Source organism: Rutilus rutilus, assembly GCF_951802725.1.
Source record: "Rutilus rutilus genome assembly, chromosome: 18".
Classification (NCBI taxonomy): domain Eukaryota; kingdom Metazoa; phylum Chordata; class Actinopteri; order Cypriniformes; family Leuciscidae; genus Rutilus; species Rutilus rutilus.
This window is the reverse complement of record NC_140231.1, coordinates 34,365,880-34,385,700: the sequence shown is the minus strand read 5'-3', so window position 1 is coordinate 34,385,700 and position 19,821 is coordinate 34,365,880. Positions and strand designations below refer to the sequence as shown.

The following is a 19,821-nucleotide window of genomic DNA, read 5'->3' as shown; positions in this document are numbered from 1 at the left end:
AGAAGTGTTGAGGGAAACGCAGACGCATCCCACATAGATCATTTTTATAGAATGGGTCGGTAATTCCCAGGATCGACCGGAGACCATTAAATCCGATGGGGCTTGATAATTAGACACAACCACATGTCACATGATAGCGGCAGTGTAGACGAGGAATGATGTCCTTTGCTTTAATTTGAAATACCTCCTTGTTTTCCTACGCAACAAGAGATCGCAGAGAGCAACACAGTGTCAGCCCAGATCCGGCCCACATCTGGAACATGTGGATTCCACGCGGCCCGGATCTGGGCTGACACTGTGTTGCTGTCTGGGATGAAACCTTAATTGGAATAACATCATCCAGATTTTATTCTGGTACTCAACAGAGGGCTGTAAACAAAAAAACTAAATGAACTATAATGTCTAGTTGCATTGGATTATTTGCTTTGCTGCAACGACGTTAACTTTTGTTAACGTTTTTTCTGAATTCTCTGAAACGCCTTTGGAGACGGCTTATGGTAGAGAAATGAACATTCGATTCACAGGCAACAGCTCCGGTGGACATTCCTGCAGTCAGCATGCCAATTGCACGCTCCCTCAAAACTTACGACATCTGTGGCATTGTGCTGAGTGACAAAACTGCATTGAGAGTGGCCTTTTATTGTGGCCAGCCTAAGGCACTAGTGGCAGTGGCGCAAAAAGTGGGTATGCGCTATATGCGGCGCATAGGGGCGCAGCACCAGGGGGGCGCCTAAACGATGGTAAATAAATAAAAAAATCTATACTTAGCTGCTGTTGTGCGTATCTAAATAATTTCTGCATTTCCTCAATGTTATATAACTTTTTAGAGGACTAACAGGCTAGAGTAAGATATTCATAAGATTCCATCATAGAATTTTGACATAGAGAGGGGGGGATAATATCGCGAGCAGGCGGGGGCACCGTGAGCGCTGAGCGAGCAGGTACGAGTCGAAAAAGATGGATAAAGCAAAAAAGCTGTCGGGACTAAAAATAGAAAAAGAAAGAGGGAAAAGGAGATGGCATGTCAATTGATGCGCCAGCAGCTAAATAAGTGGATAGTCAAAGGCAACAGGTAGGATTTAAAGTGTGACGTCCACGCATAGGAGATTCCCGGTGGGCCGACGTGCTTTTTGGGCCGATACATCTAATAGGCTGTCTTTTTTGTCTTTGTCTTAATGGCCCATAAAACTCGTACATCGGCGGCCCATTCGTTTTGTTTTGTTTTGCTTAATTGGCGGCGCTGGGTTAGTGCCGTTGTAATGCATTGGCATGGGGCCTAGAGGTCCAGAGGTCTAGAGGTCCACTCAGCAGTGGATTCATCACTGTGAAGTATAGTTCAGTTTTATTAATAAATGACAATTTTGTACTTATTTCATCTGTTAACTATCACTCGTTCCTCACTCATTACATGGCACAGTTATTTTTTTCTTTTTCTTTTTTTTTTCTTTTTTTGGGGGGGGGGGGGGGGGGGGGGTCCATCCACCCATTTGGTCCATCAACCAAAATTGTTGCTGCATACCCCTCTGACACTGGGTAGTTGCGCCCCTGACTAGTGGTGTCCGGTTTGTGAACGAATCGTCCTTTTGAACCGGTTCTTTTTAGTGAACTAGTCGAACCAGTACACTAAATCGGACTGAATCATTGAAAACAGATAGCGTTTTGCGTCAGCACTGATCCACAAGTTACTAAAGTTACTCACATTTGGACATGCCTGACACATCCCTCCGACTCGAAATAAACAATATCCCGGAGTATAACTCCAGTAACTCCAACAGTTCACTGAACTGAGACAGGTACAGCGGTTCTCGGATCACCAGTACAGAACCGAGAACTGTTTCTTTCGGACATGTTCGACATACTGAGAACCGACGAGCTGATGAGCTGATGTTGAAACAAACATGACGAAACATGTTTATCACATAATTATCACTTCAGTCTTATCACTGTATTATTTTAAAGATTGGAAACACAATGAATTGATTTAAAACTAAACATTTATTATTATACTAAAACATTATTTTCAGGAACAGCTAATTTAATAATTTAGTTGATATAAATCTTTGACGTAGACTCTTGCCAAGGTTTTAAGGGTGCTTAGTAAATGTTTATAATGTGTTAATCAAAACATAAAGCGTTAAACACACTGGAGACATGCATCGACTTTTTTAGTTTTGTCGACTGTATATCCAGGTTTCAGCAGCTCTCAGATCAGCACACACAGGCCTACGCTACGGTTCTCGAGTCAAGAACTGGTTCCTGAAGCGGTTCTCGAATCACCAGTGCAGAACCGAGAACTGTTTCTTTCGGACACGTTCGATAGAGAGAACTGATGAGCTGGGGATACTAAGCATGCGTGACAGCACCTTCTCTGAACCGAACCTTTCTTTCGGCCAACTGATGCTGTGCTGATACATGAGCACGGCTGAACCGAGGACTTGAATGAGGGGCCGAATTCTGCGAAATGTAAGTTTATTTTAATTTTATTTAACAAATAGTCGAAGTGCTTCCAAGCACTTGCTATGGTATTCCGCCATACAATATAGTTATCCATTTTACACGCTTAGAAAAGCGCAACGTTTCGTTTTGTGTCACCGTCCTAGGTCGAGTTACACTACGCGAGTAACTGTACTTAAATAGGGAAAACGTGGAGGTGTTTGGTAGCTTCTCTGCTTGGCCCATATTGAATGAACTGGGCTAAGCTAAGTGCTAACAAAGTTTCGCCGCAAGACAGAGCGATTTAGTGCACGCACTGAGACGAGAGAGGTATGTATCAACTCGTCTTAGTTAAGGGAATAACATAGTTTAATATGAAAAAACGGTGGAGTATCCCTTTAACGTTAGCCTGTAGCTTACATAAATCAAAATAGAGCTACCACAAACCTGATATCACTATCACTATACAGTAGGTATACGAGCATGATATAGCCTGAATGAAGAGTTTGTATGAAGCAGATACAAAATATATGTACAGTGTAGTCATTACACAGAACGCCTTTAAGGCTAAAAGGTGTAATTTACAGGAAACTCACGGTGTAATAAATCGTTTTCCCCCTCATCTGCTAACTTTTTTAAACTCATTAGTTAGCCATGGTGGAAGCTAAATTGTTAGTAATACTAACAGTTTTGTTTCGATTAAAAAAAACAACAACGTTTTTGCAGTAAACTGTAATGCTAGCTTGACCGGTAAATACAGTAAATGCAAATGAAAAAAAAAATCAATAAAAACAATATCTGGTATTTCGTTAAAACTCTTTTATGTTACCTTATTATAGCTTTAATATAACCGTTTTTTAAAAATGTTTTTTTTTTTTAGCTCATAAACTAAATAGGAACAGTTGAAAATGTCTTAATTTTCTGTCATTTTACCTGAAAGTCGCGGGAGGTTTGGATTCTGGCGGCGGACTGTATTCCTGGGGGACTGGATCGAGACTCTTCCTGGATGATGCTGATCAGCGATGTGAATAGATGATAACAACCTACTGCATCTAAGGGTCCTACTGGCCCATACGAATGGGCTGATAACCACTGATAATGTCCATTCAATCGGGTGATAACATCCGAAGCGGGTGCGATTTAGCAAACCGGTTATATAGTTGACGCACCTCCCATTGCGGTTCCTGGGTTTTTAATGACAATTCCCCTACATTCCTACAGTATGGTGTATGGCAACATGAATGAAGTGTTTTCCCAGGTGTACACACACACACACACACACACACACCGCTCTTCTGCACAGCATTAACTATTACAGTGTTTCAGTACAGTATGTTCTTCAATTCTACTGAGATCCTGATTGGAGCATCTTTGTTTCGTTTCGTCCCTAACAGAATAAACGTGTCAAAGTCAGTCAGAATGATTTTTATGTTCATGTGGAAACTATTTATTTTTCATTTATTCTTGCTTTGAGAAAGTGCAGAAAGTGCTGAAGCTCAAGAACAATGATGTGAATCTGTTTCTGAACAAAAGATCTGTGTGTGTAGATTTGAGGGATTCATCAGATGATTAATTTCTATTTCTACACCTATTATTTCTCTATTGATCATCATAGATCTGGTGCGTCTTATTGAATCTCTTCTATCATTTGAACATGAATATGAGTCCTTATTTTACATTACAGTGTAACTATAATTGTTAAAACTGTCTTTATTGTTTTACACTGACTTTCAGCCATTATTCTGTTCACACTCATCTGATATGAATCAGTTTATATTGTGAGATGTAATGATCTCTCTGATGAATGTGATGAATCTGATTATGCGACTGATCCTGTAATATAATCTGATCAGATGAGAGTCTCTTTCTGCTTCATATGAGACACATGATGATCCTCATTGAGCTTCAGATCAGATTCTCTGATTTCTCTTCACTGTCTCTGATCCTAAAACTAAAGGCCTTTGAGTTTCACCTCAAATCTACTACTGACATCTAGTGGACAAAGATGAAAACTGCAGACAGATGATTCTAAGGCTGAATCCCAATTCTCTGTCTTTCTGCCGTCGCTATTCATTATGCACAGAGAGTGTTGTTTCAACCGGACTGAATTCATTCAAATCGGTGAATCTGAATGTAGTGTTTAACGTACATGAACGCTAAACAAGTGATCAGTTTATGTGCGTTTTAGCATTGCTTAAATTCCTGTGTTTTCGTATCAGTCGGGATCCGTTTGAAGCTGAATACATGACCTGCAAAGCTGGCACATATATACGTGTCAGTGTCAAATAATGAAACGTTACACATAATGAATGGCGACTGTAGAAAACAAAAGCCGAATCCCGGACATTAGTCAGAGAAATGCGGGACTGATTGTGCAAACCAGCATAGCCTCGTTAGCATAGCCTAGCGTAGCAGATCAGCGATTTTTAAAAACGTTTAAAAACGTTTCAGTTAACAACATGGTTGCAAATATATAGGTACATGACTGTGACACGACTGTCATAATTTTTCAATCAATCATTTAAGCCGAAAATGAGACTTTCTTGATGGTATGCCCGCCTTTGTTGCCGGTTGCGCAGTGCATTCTGGGTGCCCCTTGGTTTCAAGTAAGCTCGCGAAAATTCTTGGTTTTAAGGGGTATCTACCCCTTCCCCTTAGCCCTACCCCTTGATCAAAATGAGAATTGGGATAGCCCTTACTCTCACGTGAACGTGCAAAACTAAGGGGAAGGGGTAAGGGGAAGGGGTAAGACAGAGAATTGGGATTCAGCCTAAGACAGAGAATTGGGATTCAGCCTAATTTTCCTCTTTGTATTGGAATTTAAACGCATTGCCTATTTTACCCTTAAATACTAAATTAATTGCAATATAAATAATAAAAAAATATTTTAAATTGATCATAATTATTGCACAAATATTATTAAGTACCATAAAATTTCAAAATACAACATTAAATCTATATTATTATATAAATACTCTTGTAATATGAGGAACACACATTGATTTGCTTTGTCGCGTCCGATGTAGACTGTGTTATAGAAATCATGAATAGTCTAGATTTATTAATAGCCATATACCCTTTTCTCTTCATTCACTCTTGTTCTGTTGAGACTCGAGCAATGAGAGTTCAGACTGAGAAAGAAGATCTTGATAAGTGTGTATCGCTATAGGAGAACTCTGGCTTGCAAAATACATTATTACATGGTTTGAAACTTTGCTTGGCTCGATCACACAGATTCTGCCTTCTGCATTGCTTGATGTGTCTTTAAATACTTGAAGCCTGATGTATTTGTGAGGAGTGGATTCAAAAACTGGAAAAAGGCACTTAACGCATTTCACAACTCAGTCACACAAGGATTGTAATAAACTTATAATATAAATATAATAAAAAATATATAATCTTTAACAAATTAAGTTGTGTGTAAAAATGTCTCCATTTGAAGTAATTTTCATTGTTTCTGAGTGTATATATTAATGTGGAAAAGGACTTTGATCCTATAAAACAAAAAAAGATTATATCAAACATTTTACTTTGCTGGAGAAATCAGGTTACTTGTAGAGGTCTATGTTTTCTAATCAGTCGTGTTTATTTGAGAGACATGAACATGTGCAGTGTTGGGCTCGCAGCTGACCATTGTTATAGCGGACAAAAAAAAAAAAAAAAACTTTTCCTCTTCCACACACACGGGTGTCCCTGCGCATACCCAGCCGGGCCGAGGCATGAAAGCCATCCCTGGCGTGTCACAATGGGTTCTGAACACTCGAACAGCTCGTGGGCATAGTCGACACTTCGGTGAAGAGCAATGTGGCACTCGTCCTCCGCACCAAAGTAATGAGCTTATTGGCAAAAGGGGCAGTGGAAACAGTTCCTCCAGCCCACAGCGAGTCAGGCTTCTACAGTCGCTACTTCCTCGTTCCCAAGAAGGATGGCCCATGACCTCAGACATCTGAACAGGGCCTTATGAAACGGCCATTCAAGATGCTAACCCTGAAACAAATCTTCGCGCAAGTACGCCCTGGGGGATTGATTTTTCTCAGTGAACCTGAAAGAAGCATCCTTTCATTTCCGACCTCCCATCACAGACTGTCTTTGAGATTTGCGTTGGAAGGGGTGGCCTACCAGTATACGGTCCTATCATTCGGACTGTCCCTGGCCCCACGCTCTTTTCCCCATGAGACAGAAGGGAATGCGCATCCTGAACTACCTCGACGACTGGCTTGTTCTGAACTAAATTCCCACAGATCTGTGCTGGAAACCCTGGGACTCAGAATCAACATAGCACTGTTCCCCAGTCAGAGGATTTCCTTCCTGGGCGCAGTTATAGACTCAGCCCACATTAAAGGCCCTTGCACACTGAGGCCGACATTTTCGTATGCGTTTTTTCGTATTCGTGATTCGGTGGCTCAGAATTGTCAAAACACCATTCAAAATGCTAGTTACAGATGCTAAAAACACAGAAAATCGAACCCTATCCGAATTTTTTATGACACATATCCTCTGGATGTTAATTCTATTCTGTAAAAGGACGTTAAGTATTTTTTCTCATTTGCAGTAATTTTTCATTTTTACACTTCTGTTCGTACAATTTTGTTTAATCCAAATTTGACTTAGGCTATGTGTTAAACACATTCATGCTTTTGTGTGGTTTTTAGTTATTTTTCTTATATTTACAAAATAAACAAGAAGTTCAGAACAATCATGCTAGGATAGATTTAAAAACTTCATACAATTTATACAAGTTTATTTCAGTTATTGCAATCAATGAATGAGAACAATTAGTAAAAGACCGTTTTAAAACATTGTGAGGTACAAAGGAAAAGCACAATGATTAAATCAATATACGAGTTGAGGTTTGCTGGGCTTTATTCTAACATTACACAAAGTGAATGCCTGCAATCATTCAGGAAAGAGACAACTGCGCAAAACGTGCTATTTATATATATAAATGGTTACGAAACTATAAACGATTGTACAGTAAAAAAAATATATTTTCATGTTTTCTTATCACAACTTTATCTTTTGTCAAATCAACTAATGTGGATAACATACTATTTTGAGTTTCTATTTCTTTAAAACATCTCCTTCATTGTATTAATTCAAAATTAAAATTTTAATTAACTAAATGTTTGGGTAACACTTTACAATACGGGTGCACTAATCTGCATTAATTCATGCTTAACTAATGCACAGATAATCATGTGTTAATGTATGACTCATGAAGAACTAAACCATTAATTAATGATTACTGCATCAGCAACTAATAAAGATTCTAAATGATTAATAGATTAAGTAATATATGAATTGTTATTAATTAAATGTGTCAATTAAAAAATGTATTAATTCCTTAATAACTTATTTTATTAACTAAAAGTGTAAATTAATGCGTTAATTACCACAGTTGGTCAAGGAAATGTACTTCAACTTCCAGCTTTCTACTTAAATGAATCATTAACTAATGATTTGCAAATGTATCATTATGTTATGACTTTACTTGTTGAGGCACATGACTATTAACTAATTGTTAAGTAATATGCCATTTTGGTGCCATGTAAACCCATAAATGGCATATTACTTAACAATTAGTTAATAGTCATGTGCCTCAACAAGTAAAGTTCAAAACGGTGCGCAACGGGGTTTGAGATGCGTTTTCTCTTGTTTGGTGGGTGTGTCAGAACTGCAGTCCAATCAGCAGCAACATGTATATAAAGCATGCGGTATTAAAGTGAACTCGCACAATGGGTTCAAGGAAAGTAATTTACAAATGTGTTTGATGCAGCTCGGTATACGCAACAACTGAGGATATTAGAAGACATGTTTGTCGAAAGTTTTATTGTAAAAAATATAGGATATCAACATAATGATGTAGTTGTTTATATTTTTAGCTTAATTGCAAGTGTATTGGTATAGACATAAACAATGGTAATTAAGTGATTTTCCTAAAAATGAGAAAGAAAATACAGGGTATTAAAACATTATGACCTACAAATAAAGTCAGTATGTGAGGCTAAATAGATGTGTTTTATTCTGAATTAGGTAAGATGTGTGCTTCAGTTTCAGCAATCCCTTCACTCGATTGGGATGTTCTCTTTTGTTCTGGGCGGCAAGTGCAGTAACTGTAACATCGGGCATATTTTGTAGTATTAAACACATATTTATACCGACTTCATCAGGCTCAGAAAATTCTTCACAAAGAACACAAAGAATTGCCTTCTCAGCTGCCATAGTTGCAACTCTTGCGTCATCAGAACAGTGTGTTCAACGCATCACCGTTTCTGTTTAAAAAACGTTGTGCAACGTTTTGTCGGGGCTGAACGCAGCCCTGAATCTCTTGATAAAGACCACAGCTGTGTCCCAAAGTGAAGGCTGCGTCCTTCGAAGGCCGTATTTGAAGGCCGGATGGCCGTATTTGAAGGCCGATTGCGCCACCGCGGCGCGACGAAGGACGTCCCAATTCAAAGGCTGCATCCTTGGAAGGTCGCATTTGAAGGCCGATTGCGTCATCGCGCCGCGACGAAGGCTTCCCTGATTCAAAAGCGACGCCAAATGCACCCTTCGTTTCCCCGTGAAAAGAAGGATACATAAATGGACACTTAGCGGCCTATTCTACCCCATAAGTCATTGCGCGCCGTTGAAGACAGCATTTATTTATTTATTTATTGTTAAAGGCGGCCGAGACTAGATCGGTGGAGGACAGCAAATTCACATTTAAATGTAAGTATTATGTTTTCATTTACTCAAATAGCTAGCGAAACCAGTTTAATTTTCTTATAAACTTCTTCTTAACTCCTTCGTCACCATTGCGTGGCTTCATTTATCAGGTAGTTTTAGGCAAAACTTGTGGTAATAACGTTATTAGTTTAACGACCTATTTGTAATATTTGCACTTGTGTATTATAAGAAATATCACTCACCCAATAAAGCCCAAAACAATAAGAAAAGCAGTAGATAAGGCAATGGGGTTTCACTTTTATGTGTTTCTGTAGTGCTGTCATGCAAGGTATGTGGTTTTAACCAAATTTAGTATACAGAAATATGATTTCTTAAGTATTTTGTATGCATGTCTTGATGTGTCATATTTTGCAGTGTTAACAATGCACTTAAGATTGCTCCTCTGTGTTAAGTACCCTTTTCTGTTTTTTTAGAACAATTCAGTAAAAAAATGGATATATATATATACATATACACATATATAAAGAAAAGTAATTCACACATGTTTGCTGAAATGAATTGTCCTGTTGTTTTTAACAAGCCATGGTTCATTTGCTCTGCCTTTAGGATTTCAAGTGTCCTGGGACAGGAGAGGGTGTGAGTGGGAAACCCACTGCTGAAGCTTGGCCCTGGTTTGTCCTCATGGATGAGGTGTTGGGACAGATGCATTGCACCAACCCCCCTGTCCTCATCGCCTCAATCTCTGAGGACACACCAGGGCCGAGTTCAGTAGTGGGTGCCCACGGTGAGAAGGAGACAGGGGCAGCAGCACCAGCCCCACCAGTAACAGCACCAGCACTAGCACCCACACCAGCAGAAGCACCAGCACAAAGGCGGCGAGACAGGACGAGTTTTTGGACTTGATCAGAGAAGAAATGCAACTACAGAGGGAGGCAGAGGCGAGGAGTGCAAAGGAAAGAAGGAAGAGGATGGACAGGCTGTTTTCTCTTCTTGAGAGAATGATTGAAAAATATATATATTTTCTACATATTCTTGTTTAACTTTTTTCACTTTTATTTTTTTAAAAGAAAAATTATGTACATTTATTTTTATGCAACTTTAATTGTGTAAATAAAAGAGAATGAATTGTTCTGGACATTGTTTATTTTTGTAATGACAGTAATACTTTCTGCATGAAACAAATTCTATACCTTTTTATTTTTTCAAATAAAATTGGTAAATGAAAATCATTTGTTCTTTAGGCTACATTAAAGTACTTTTTCCAACTATTTACAAAATACGTTAAGCATATCAAAATCAACATAAACATTTAATTTTACAATACATAAAATAAGAAAAAAATGATGTAGACTCTATTGAGCTGAGCTGCTGGACCGGGATGGGCTGCCCCTGGTAAGGCCTCCTGCTGGTGGGACATCATCTGGGACGGTCTCCAGAGTGTTAAAGAGCATATTTCCACTATCCACTAAGTTGTCTACCAACAGGTTTGCAGGGCTGATTCAATCGACGGCTTTCTGAAAAAAGTACTTTTAATAACTACTGCATTTATATTAGGCTACTACTGCATTACTGCGTAGGCTATGTTGCATTTTACTTCTGTATATTTTCAATATACAGTAATATCTGGTTGTTACATTATATACTTTTGTGTAGTGTAATGTAATCACATTGTGATGTGAGGGAAAAAAGTACTTCAGGTTACTTCACATTTGTAAAGTGAATACTTAACGAAATATGCAGTTCCGAAAATTAAAGTAACAAAATGTAGGCTTATTGTCACAATATTAACAAATTGTTGCTAACTACAGCAGCGTCCCATATCAAAGGGCGCATCTGAAGCGCTTGGACCGGTCTAGCCTATGAAGGATTGTTCTTGTCGCCTGGCAACTGTGACAGCTGCAGATGACGAGCGCGAGAAATACTGGACTTTTTATATTAAATTGGGTTTTGTATTCAAACAGGGCTAAACCGAAAATACATGATCCGGCAGCGCCGGGGCACACCATGACCTCCAGTAAAATATAAAACATAAAAATGACAATAGCCAATTCTGGCTCCATAGCTGTTTACTCAGTTATCAAAAATGATCAGGATAGCAGCTGTCCTCTCGCACCGTTGCTTGGCGCCAGGAGCGGTGATCGGGAACACCTGGTTGCACAATTAGGAAATCCTACATGGTGCGTCCTTCAGAGGACGCATAGGCTGCATCCTTGAAGTCTGCGTCCTTCGAAGGATGCAACCTTCAACTTTGGGACACAGCTCACAAGTATCATCACAAGCTAGATTGATAGACCACACCCCAATACAAAAGGCAGAAACTGAATTAAACTTTAAAAAGCCACAGGTGTGAGAGTCAGTTGTACTTGTCTTCCCATCCGAGCACAATGTTGACGTACACAGTCTCTGTCACCACTGGAAAACAGGAGTTTGCTGGGACATTAGATCATGTTCACCTGACGCTGATCGGCTCGGAGAGATGCAGTGATCGGACTCTGCTGGACAAATCCTTCTTTGAACGCTTTGCAAGAGGAACGGTAAGATTTTTGTTTTTTTTTGACGCGCGTACATGTTATTAAATATAACATATCTGATAGTGATAAACTATTTTCTCATTAAATCCTTTTTTGTTTCTTCACAAAAAGTGAGAAATCACAGTGTCTAGTAGGCCTATGGCTGTTTAAAGTTTCTCCAAACTGCATTTCTGTAACCCTACTTTTCCCTACCAAAGCTTCCACATATTTCTTCACTTGTCCAGTTTATTCCCAGCAATATAAAGCACTCTGACAAATAATCCAATTTAACATATTATGTTTGAAAATGTATGGAAGCTTGTTTCTGCCAAAGTATGACAAGGTATAACAATTAAAAAGATAATAGCGACCTTATGTTACTTTTTTTTTTTTTTTTTTTTTTTTTTTTTTTTTTTTAGAATTGCGTGATTTATAGTTTTTAAAGTCAAATGCACGATATCAACTCACAATTCTGAGGAAAAAGCCGTTTTCCCCCCTGAATTGGACTGCATAACTCACAATTCTGAATTTTTTTTTTTTTTAATTGCATGGTTTTCTCACAAATCTGAGAAAAGTCAGAAATGCGAGATACAAAAAAGATTACAAACTTTTTTTATTCAGAACCGGAAACCAGCTTTCATAATGTTTCATTAAAAAAAAAAAAAAAAAAAAAAAAATTGTATAACAAAACCTAATGAGATTATAGGGCATCCTGTATGGCAAGCTGTTATATCTTAAATTGTACCCAGTGTTACTCGTCGTAATTGCAATGTTACTAGTAACAATTCAATTGTAGAGCTCTGTAACTAAAGGAACACTCCACCCATTTGCCTATTTGAGACATATGACTAGTAATAATTGAATTAGAGAGCTCTCTTAATTGTAATTGCTACTAGTAAGAATTGAATTGTAGAGCTCTTTAATTGAATTCTTACTAGTAAAAATGCAATTATGACAAGTAACGCTGGGTACAATTTAAGCTAAAACGGCTTGCCGTAATCCTGACTGCAGTGAAAATTGTGTGTGCATTGTGTGGTATTTTTCATTAGTTTTTCCCCAATTAAACTCTTTAATGTTTGCACATACCCTGTGATGTCCAGTCGAGACCTGATTCACCGGTTTTACTGGAAACGGGCCTCGTAACAGAAGGGCCCTCTGTTGCGCTTGAAACGGGCCACTGAATTGCAAAGGCTCTGGTTGTGTCTAACAGAAGCTGTCGTTAAAGGTGATGCCCATCGACGTCCATGTGAAGGAGACGCTGGGAGACATCGTGCTGGTGAAGCTTGAGAAGAAGAACTTGCTCAATGATCAGTGGTACTGTCGAGTCATCAGTGTGACGTCTCCCTCCGGAGATCGCTTCGACTTCCCCTGTTATCGCTGGGTCGCGAACGAAAAGGCAGTGGTTCTTCGAGATGGCATGGGTGAGTCCTATTCCCGACTCTGATCACTATCCAGTCCTAAATCAAGCACGTCACAAATACTGTTTTTTTTTTTTTTATGGGTGTTCCTTTAGCTCGATTGTCTCATGAGGATAAAACCGATTTGCTAAATGATCACAGACGCACGGAACTGGAATCCAGACAACAACTGTTCAGGTTTGAGGACACCGTTACAATCCTGGACAATATTCTATCATTTGGTGGTGTAAATGCTGACTTTATTTTCCCCCAGATGTTTTAGTTTAAAATGCTGAACACACTTACACCATTTCACTTATACTTTGTGACACCAAATATAACTCACTGAAAGATGAATGTTACTTCTTGAAGGTGGAAGGAGTGGCAGCCTGGTTTCCCCATGAGCATAGATGCCAACTCGAGCAGTGAACTCCATCTGGACGTTCAGTTTGAAGCTGACAAAGCTGTGGACTTCAGTGAAAACTTTGATGAAGCGTAGGTTACACAGTTTGCATTCATCCCTTCGCCTGTGTCCATAACAAATATGCTATTATTGGTTTCCAATGAATGACCCTGTTTGACTGCTGAAAGGACAGTTCACCCCAAAATTCTGTCTCTTACTCATGTTGATCCAAACCTGAATGAATTAATGTATATTTTGATGAATGTTGGTGACCAGACAGTTGACGGTAACCACTGGCTTCCACTTTTTTTTTCTTTTTTTTTTCTACTATATGTGGACGTCAATGGTTACCGTCAACCGTCTGGTCACCAACATTCATTCATTCATGAGTAAATGATTTTTGGGTGAACTCTCTTTAACCAGGGAATATCCCAAAATAAATTGAGAAAGAAGTGAAGCTGAAACTGAAACTGAACCAGAAAATCTGATGAGCATTCAGCTGTGTTTTTCCTGGTGTGATCTCTTTCAGGATCAAAAATCTTCGTCTTAACAAACTGAAGAGCTTGTTCCAGTCGTCTTGGACCGATATTGAAGGTTTTCGAGAAATATTTATGACAATCAAGAACCCTGTGTCAGGTTTGAACAGTTTCTTCCTTTGTTAAAATGTGTTTTTTTTTTTTTTTTTTTTTTTTTTTCTAATACAGAAATGAGCTGTCCAACTTATTGTGGGGAAAAATCAAATAAACAGGCTGAGACACACATTGTTTGCATTCCCCTAAACTCACTGGCATTATTCCCTCTGACAGAATATGTGATGCAGAACTGGGAAGAGGACTTCATGTTTGGCTATCAGTTCTTAAACGGCTGCAATCCCGTGATGATCAGGAAGTGCACGAATCTTCCAGATGGGTTTGCAGTCACGCAGGAGATGGTGAAAGACTCTCTGGATCGAGGTCTCACACTACAGGAGGAGTTAAAGGTCAGGAGATAATGCTTGGTCCTCAGTGGTGTAGACAGGACAGTTGCAGTGGTCAATTCTGGATGTGAATGAATGAGACTTTTCACTCTAAACGCCTCTCTATTACAGGAGGGAAACGTCTACATCGCAGACTATGCGATACTGGAGGGAGTGCGAGCCAATGCCACCGACCCGAACACCCAGCAGTATTTGTCTGCTCCCTTCTGCCTTCTGTACAAGAACAGCCAGAATGAAATCATGCCGATCGCTATTCAGGTGCCCGCAGAAATCATTCAGTGCAATATTACTTCAAATTAAAGTTAGCGTTTGGAGTTTTTACCAAATATTCTGTTGGTTTACTTGATCTGGAACAGCTCAGTCGTCACACTCCTGCTGGGGCGAACACAGTCTTTCTCCCGAGCGATGATCACTACGACTGGATGCTAGCCAAGATGTGGGTGAAATCCTCTGACTTTAATGTACACCAGCTGGTCACACACTTTCTCAGGACACATCTTACATCTGAGGTTTTTGCCATAGCCATGTACAGACAGCTCGCTGCTGTCCATCCAGTGTACAAGGTAGATTCTGAAACTCATGGCTTACTGCTTTATTGAAGGCTGTCGTCTTGCAGAAAATCATTGCAGCTTTTATGTTCTCCTCACAGTTGCTGATACCTCATGTCCGTTACACCATTGCCATCAACATGGCGGCTCGAGAGAAACTCATCTCTAAAGATGGCATCTTTGATAAGGTATCTTGAACCCTGGATAAAGTTCCTTTGAAGAACAGTTTTTCTTTTCATGTTTATTCCTGGTTCTTTCTCATGACTTTGAGGTCTGAAGAGGCATATAGTCATTAGCCGCGTTTCCATTACCCTTCAAATTGTGCAAATTGCGAATTGAAAATACGCACAATGGAAACACGTCAATTTCGCACAAACTCCCGTTTATCGCTGCATGGCACGGAGGCGCGGGCGAGAACACTTGCATTTTCCTATGTGATTTTAGCCAAAACAATAGTTTATTAATAATATTAATGGCTCTTCTCATTCAGCACTGCGGGAAAAACATAAATTCCAGGTTCTAATTTGGCCTTAGAAAACCAGTAAAATCGACATGTTTTCCATATTTTGTGAATATTTTAAATGTTTAATAAAGGGGGCAAAAAGTCATAGGCCTAAACAAATCAGAAAATTCGTCGACATTTACTTTTTTTGCGCAGCAGTTGTTGTAGCCAGTTCAAATTAAAATTTTGGTGTTCAACTTTGCGTTTTTCAATTACGGGTTAAAAAAGGAAAAACGAATGGACCCAAAAGTAGCCTACATGGATCGTTTGGACAGAATCTGAGACATAGTTCTTTAAATTCATGAAGGAAACTATAATTAGCCTATAGGAATACTGGATTCTAAATCGCAAAGAAATGTCACAATCAAATCTCGGAGCAGAAATGAGGGCGAAACAACCAGAAACTCCTTAGGCTATATGTGTCGTTCGCAGTATAAGGGTCTTTCCCTGCCATTAATGCTTGGATAACACGCCATGTCTCCTGCCATTTTAATATTAATACTAATAATAATGTATAATGCGGTGGCTGTGATATTAGCCTATATAAACCAACGTCTGTTGCCTTTTTTTTTTTTTTTTGGGGGGGGGGGGGGGGGCGATTTATCGCGAGAGAAAAAAGGACAGTCGCATAACATCAGTTAATGGAAACGCCGTCATTTCGCAATCGTTTTTTATCGATATTTAGATAATAGCGCAAAACATTTGCGCAAATCTGTAATGGAAACATGGCTATTGACTATCTTATCTAGCTCTGGCTCCCGTTTTGTAGACTTCATTGCATTTCTTTAAAGTGTCTACAAAATTGTAGTCTGAGACTCAAAGATTCACTCGTGTCCTTGTATTTCAAAGGCTATTGCCACTGGTGGAACTGCAATTGTGGAAGTGATTCAAAAGGCCATGAAGACTTTAACCTATAAGTCCATGTGCTTCCCTGAGGCCATGAAAGCTCGAGGAGTGGAAGATCTGCCCAACTACTACTACAGAGACGACGGCATGATGGTCTGGAAGGCAGTCAAAAGGTACTTGATAATGCATAATTTACAGATGTTCAAATTAGGGGTGTGACGGTTTGAATTACTCCCGGTTCGGTTCTAGGGTCACGGTTTCGTTTTTTTTATGTGCTTGTATTGTAATAAGGTTATGACACAAATTTTAGAGACCAGTGAAATTTCACAATTCTCTTTTCTACCGATCTATATGAGATGAATCCTTATTAAAGTTACAAGAGTTATTCAGCCAAGAGGGTTTTCCCCTTATTTTCTTGTTGTTTGATAAACATTAAAAACACAGACACCAGCAGGAATATATTAGGCTGCTGTCACTTTAAGACATAATGCATGGATCAATATACTGATACTGTACACATGCGCTGTCTTTTCTCGACCGTTTACGTTCACTCAAGACATAACCGACTATGTTTATTGGGATACTCACTAAGTTGGGCATTTTGATAATTGTGTGAATGTCCATTCAAGCGCAAGACATGAAAGAACTCAATTTAGTATTCATGCACAAAGCTTTTAGCACGCATATTCTCTTTTGTGTTTTACATTTATGCACTTTTTTTGGCAGATGCTTTTATCCAAAGCGACTTGCATCAAGGTACACATTTTACATTTTGTCAGTTTTTGCTTTCCCTGGGAATCGAACTCATGACCAACGCTCTACTGTTTGAGCTACAGGAAAGCCCATCACTGCCCAACATGCTAAAAAACGTGAAAAGCTTAAAAACGTGTGCAAATTATAAACTTTTTTTTTTTCACAATGCAGCACTGACCCACTTTTTCTTTTCCTTTTTTCACCAAACCATATAATAGATGCAATGTCAGATTTGAGATTAACCGTGGGCTGGAAACAATAGTTTTTATTTTTTTAACCGAAACCGTTACATCCCTAGTTTAAATGCTAATGGTGAGAATTAAAAACAAAGAACAAATTAGTAAAGCATTGACACCAAGGTGTATTTTACATTTGCTGATTCATCATTTAACTTGATCTTCCTCCAGTTTTGTTTCTGACGTGGTGAAGATCTGCTATGGCAGTGATGAGACGGTTCAGAAAGACAAGGAGATTCAAGCATTTATTCAGGATGTTTGCTTCTCTGGTCTGAAGAATTGTGGTGAGTACAGGATCATTTAACTAGAATGTTAATGTGTGAATGCGTTACCGCCTCAATGACCCTGCGAGAAGTCCCGGACGAGCCCCCAATTCACACATGCCTTCCCAGTCTGGGGAGGGCGTAACAAGTGAATTCATGGAGGGGAAAAAAAAGCTCTCCTGTCCCAGCATTACAATTTTTTTTTTTTTACAAATTAAAGTTCATTTGGTATATTCAAAATAGAAAAAGGGAAGCTTCAAATAGACTCCAGGAGGGGACCAGGCCAAAATAACAAACAAAAGTTCTGACTTTGAGGGAAGTACTTTCTAAACTATCAAAATGGGGGCAAAAATACCCAACTCCCTCTCTAACCAAAGACAGGAGAACACATGGACATTAACCACAATGGCATCCGCCTTCCCACTGCTTCCGAAATAACAATCACATTGTAAACCGTTTCAAATTTAAATCCCTCAAGTGTCAGTGAACTTAACAAAACTGAGTAAAGTCTCCTTCAGTGAAATTTGTACAATAAGATTAACACGCAACACTGGCACACTTGCTAACGTCTGGTCAGGAGAAAACATTCAAACTTTTTTTTTTTTTTTTTTTAAATCAAGTAATTCACCTTTTGCAGGGAGTTTGATCGATAGGCAATCTGATCAATCATAAGGTCAAATTGGCATTTTTATCAGAAAAACAAACCAGACATGAGTTAGCAGATTGACATCTGTGGACCATTGTAGGTCTTTGCGACCGGTCAATTACGCCCTGGGATGTAACATGTTTGCAGTGTTTGTATGCTAGCATATGCAGTGTTTACACCACTCCTAAATGCATGCGTGTGCTAAACCTGTGGCCATTGTTCACAGAGTTCCCGGATTCCCTGAACACTCGGGAGCAGTTGGTCGAGTTCCTGACCGTTGTGATTTTCACAGCTTCAGCACAACACGCTGCAGTCAACTTTGGACAGGTGCGTTTACACACACTCTTCAGGATTAATATTAACTATCTATAGGCTGATATCTGTGTGTCTGTCCTGTGTTCCAGTTCGACTGGTTCTCCTGGATCCCCAACAGCCCTTCCACCATGCGGAAGCCCCCTCCCACTCAGAAGGGCCAGGTGGATATGAAGTACATCATGGAGAGTCTGCCGGACCGCGGGCGTTCCTCTTGGATTCTAGGAATAGTTTGGGTCCTCAGTCAATTCCAGGACAACGAGGTTTGACTGATTCTTCAGAACTAGTTTGCATAAACTTGCTTCCTACAAATTCGTTGAAACGTTGTTTTGATTTGTGCAAATCTTCTCCAGCTGTTTCTAGGCGAGTATCCAGATATGTACTTCACTGAACAACCGGTCATGGAAGCTGCCAAGACTTTCCGCAAGAAATTAGCTGAAGTGACCAAGATCATCAAGAGCCGAAATGAGAATTTGAAAGTGCCGTACTGGTATCTGTGTCCAGACCAAATCCCCAACAGTGTGGCCGTCTGAGAGAACACCGCTGGGGAAACTAGCAAACCCCGTTTGCAGCGATTTTTAGCCAGTATATAGAGCAAAGGCAACTCAACTGGGCTATTTCACAACATGACACAACCAACAAAATAACTGCTACAGTAACTGCAAGGACTTTAGTGAAAATGCTAGTCTGGATGAAAATAATAGTTGCATGTACTAAGAAATTAATGTCTACACAAAATAAAAAAAAATGAAATCTGCAATCGATAAAGTTGTCAAGCAGTGTTTTGTTTTTCCTTTTCTTGTGCTTTGGTAGAATAACACTTGTTGTATTTGTCCTGGTCAGACGAAACATGCGCGACTAAGATTTATTCAATAAACCAACTAATTTAACATCACTTCGGCTCTTCCTGGCTTTCTCAGTCGAACTCACTGGATGATAGAAGATTAGCTATTTATAGTTATCAGAAAACACTTGCTGTTCACAGGATTGACTGGTTTTGGATACCAGATCGAACATATCTTCTGGCAGGATTCTGGATTCTGTCTATTTTGAAAATGTTAGAACTGCTAACAGGAAAGTTAAAAAGAATGAGTGCAGACCTAGTTTTCCTTCAACATCCACTGCAACTTCTACACGGACAACTTTTTTTTTTTTTTTTTTTTTTTATAAAAACAAGAGTTGTATAGGTATATAATTTATGTTATTCTACAAAATTAAAGTATTTAGGCCCAAATCTGTTGATTTATTGGTTGAGGAATATGAGATTTCCAATTCAGTCTTACTGTCCAAACTTTACAATATGCTGTAATAACCGCTTCTCTCCACT

At 39.2% G+C, this 19,821-nt stretch overlaps 1 protein-coding gene across 1 annotated transcript; it reads left to right on the top strand.

Annotated features, from left to right (window-relative positions):
- The first annotated feature begins 11,302 nt into the window (after window positions 1–11,302).
- On the top strand, window positions 11,303–19,388 carry LOC311277081 (polyunsaturated fatty acid 5-lipoxygenase-like). The gene is made up of 14 exons (XM_084387229.1): window positions 11,303–11,636; window positions 12,838–13,033; window positions 13,126–13,207; window positions 13,382–13,504; window positions 13,942–14,048; window positions 14,219–14,391; window positions 14,500–14,646; window positions 14,745–14,951; window positions 15,038–15,124; window positions 16,288–16,457; window positions 17,445–17,557; window positions 18,409–18,509; window positions 18,587–18,757; window positions 18,848–19,388. Exons 1-14 carry the CDS (start codon window positions 11,487–11,489, stop codon window positions 19,025–19,027), a joined length of 2,007 nt encoding a protein of 668 aa, XP_084243355.1. The 5' UTR covers window positions 11,303–11,486; the 3' UTR covers window positions 19,028–19,388.
- Window positions 19,389–19,821: the final 433 nt, after the last annotated feature.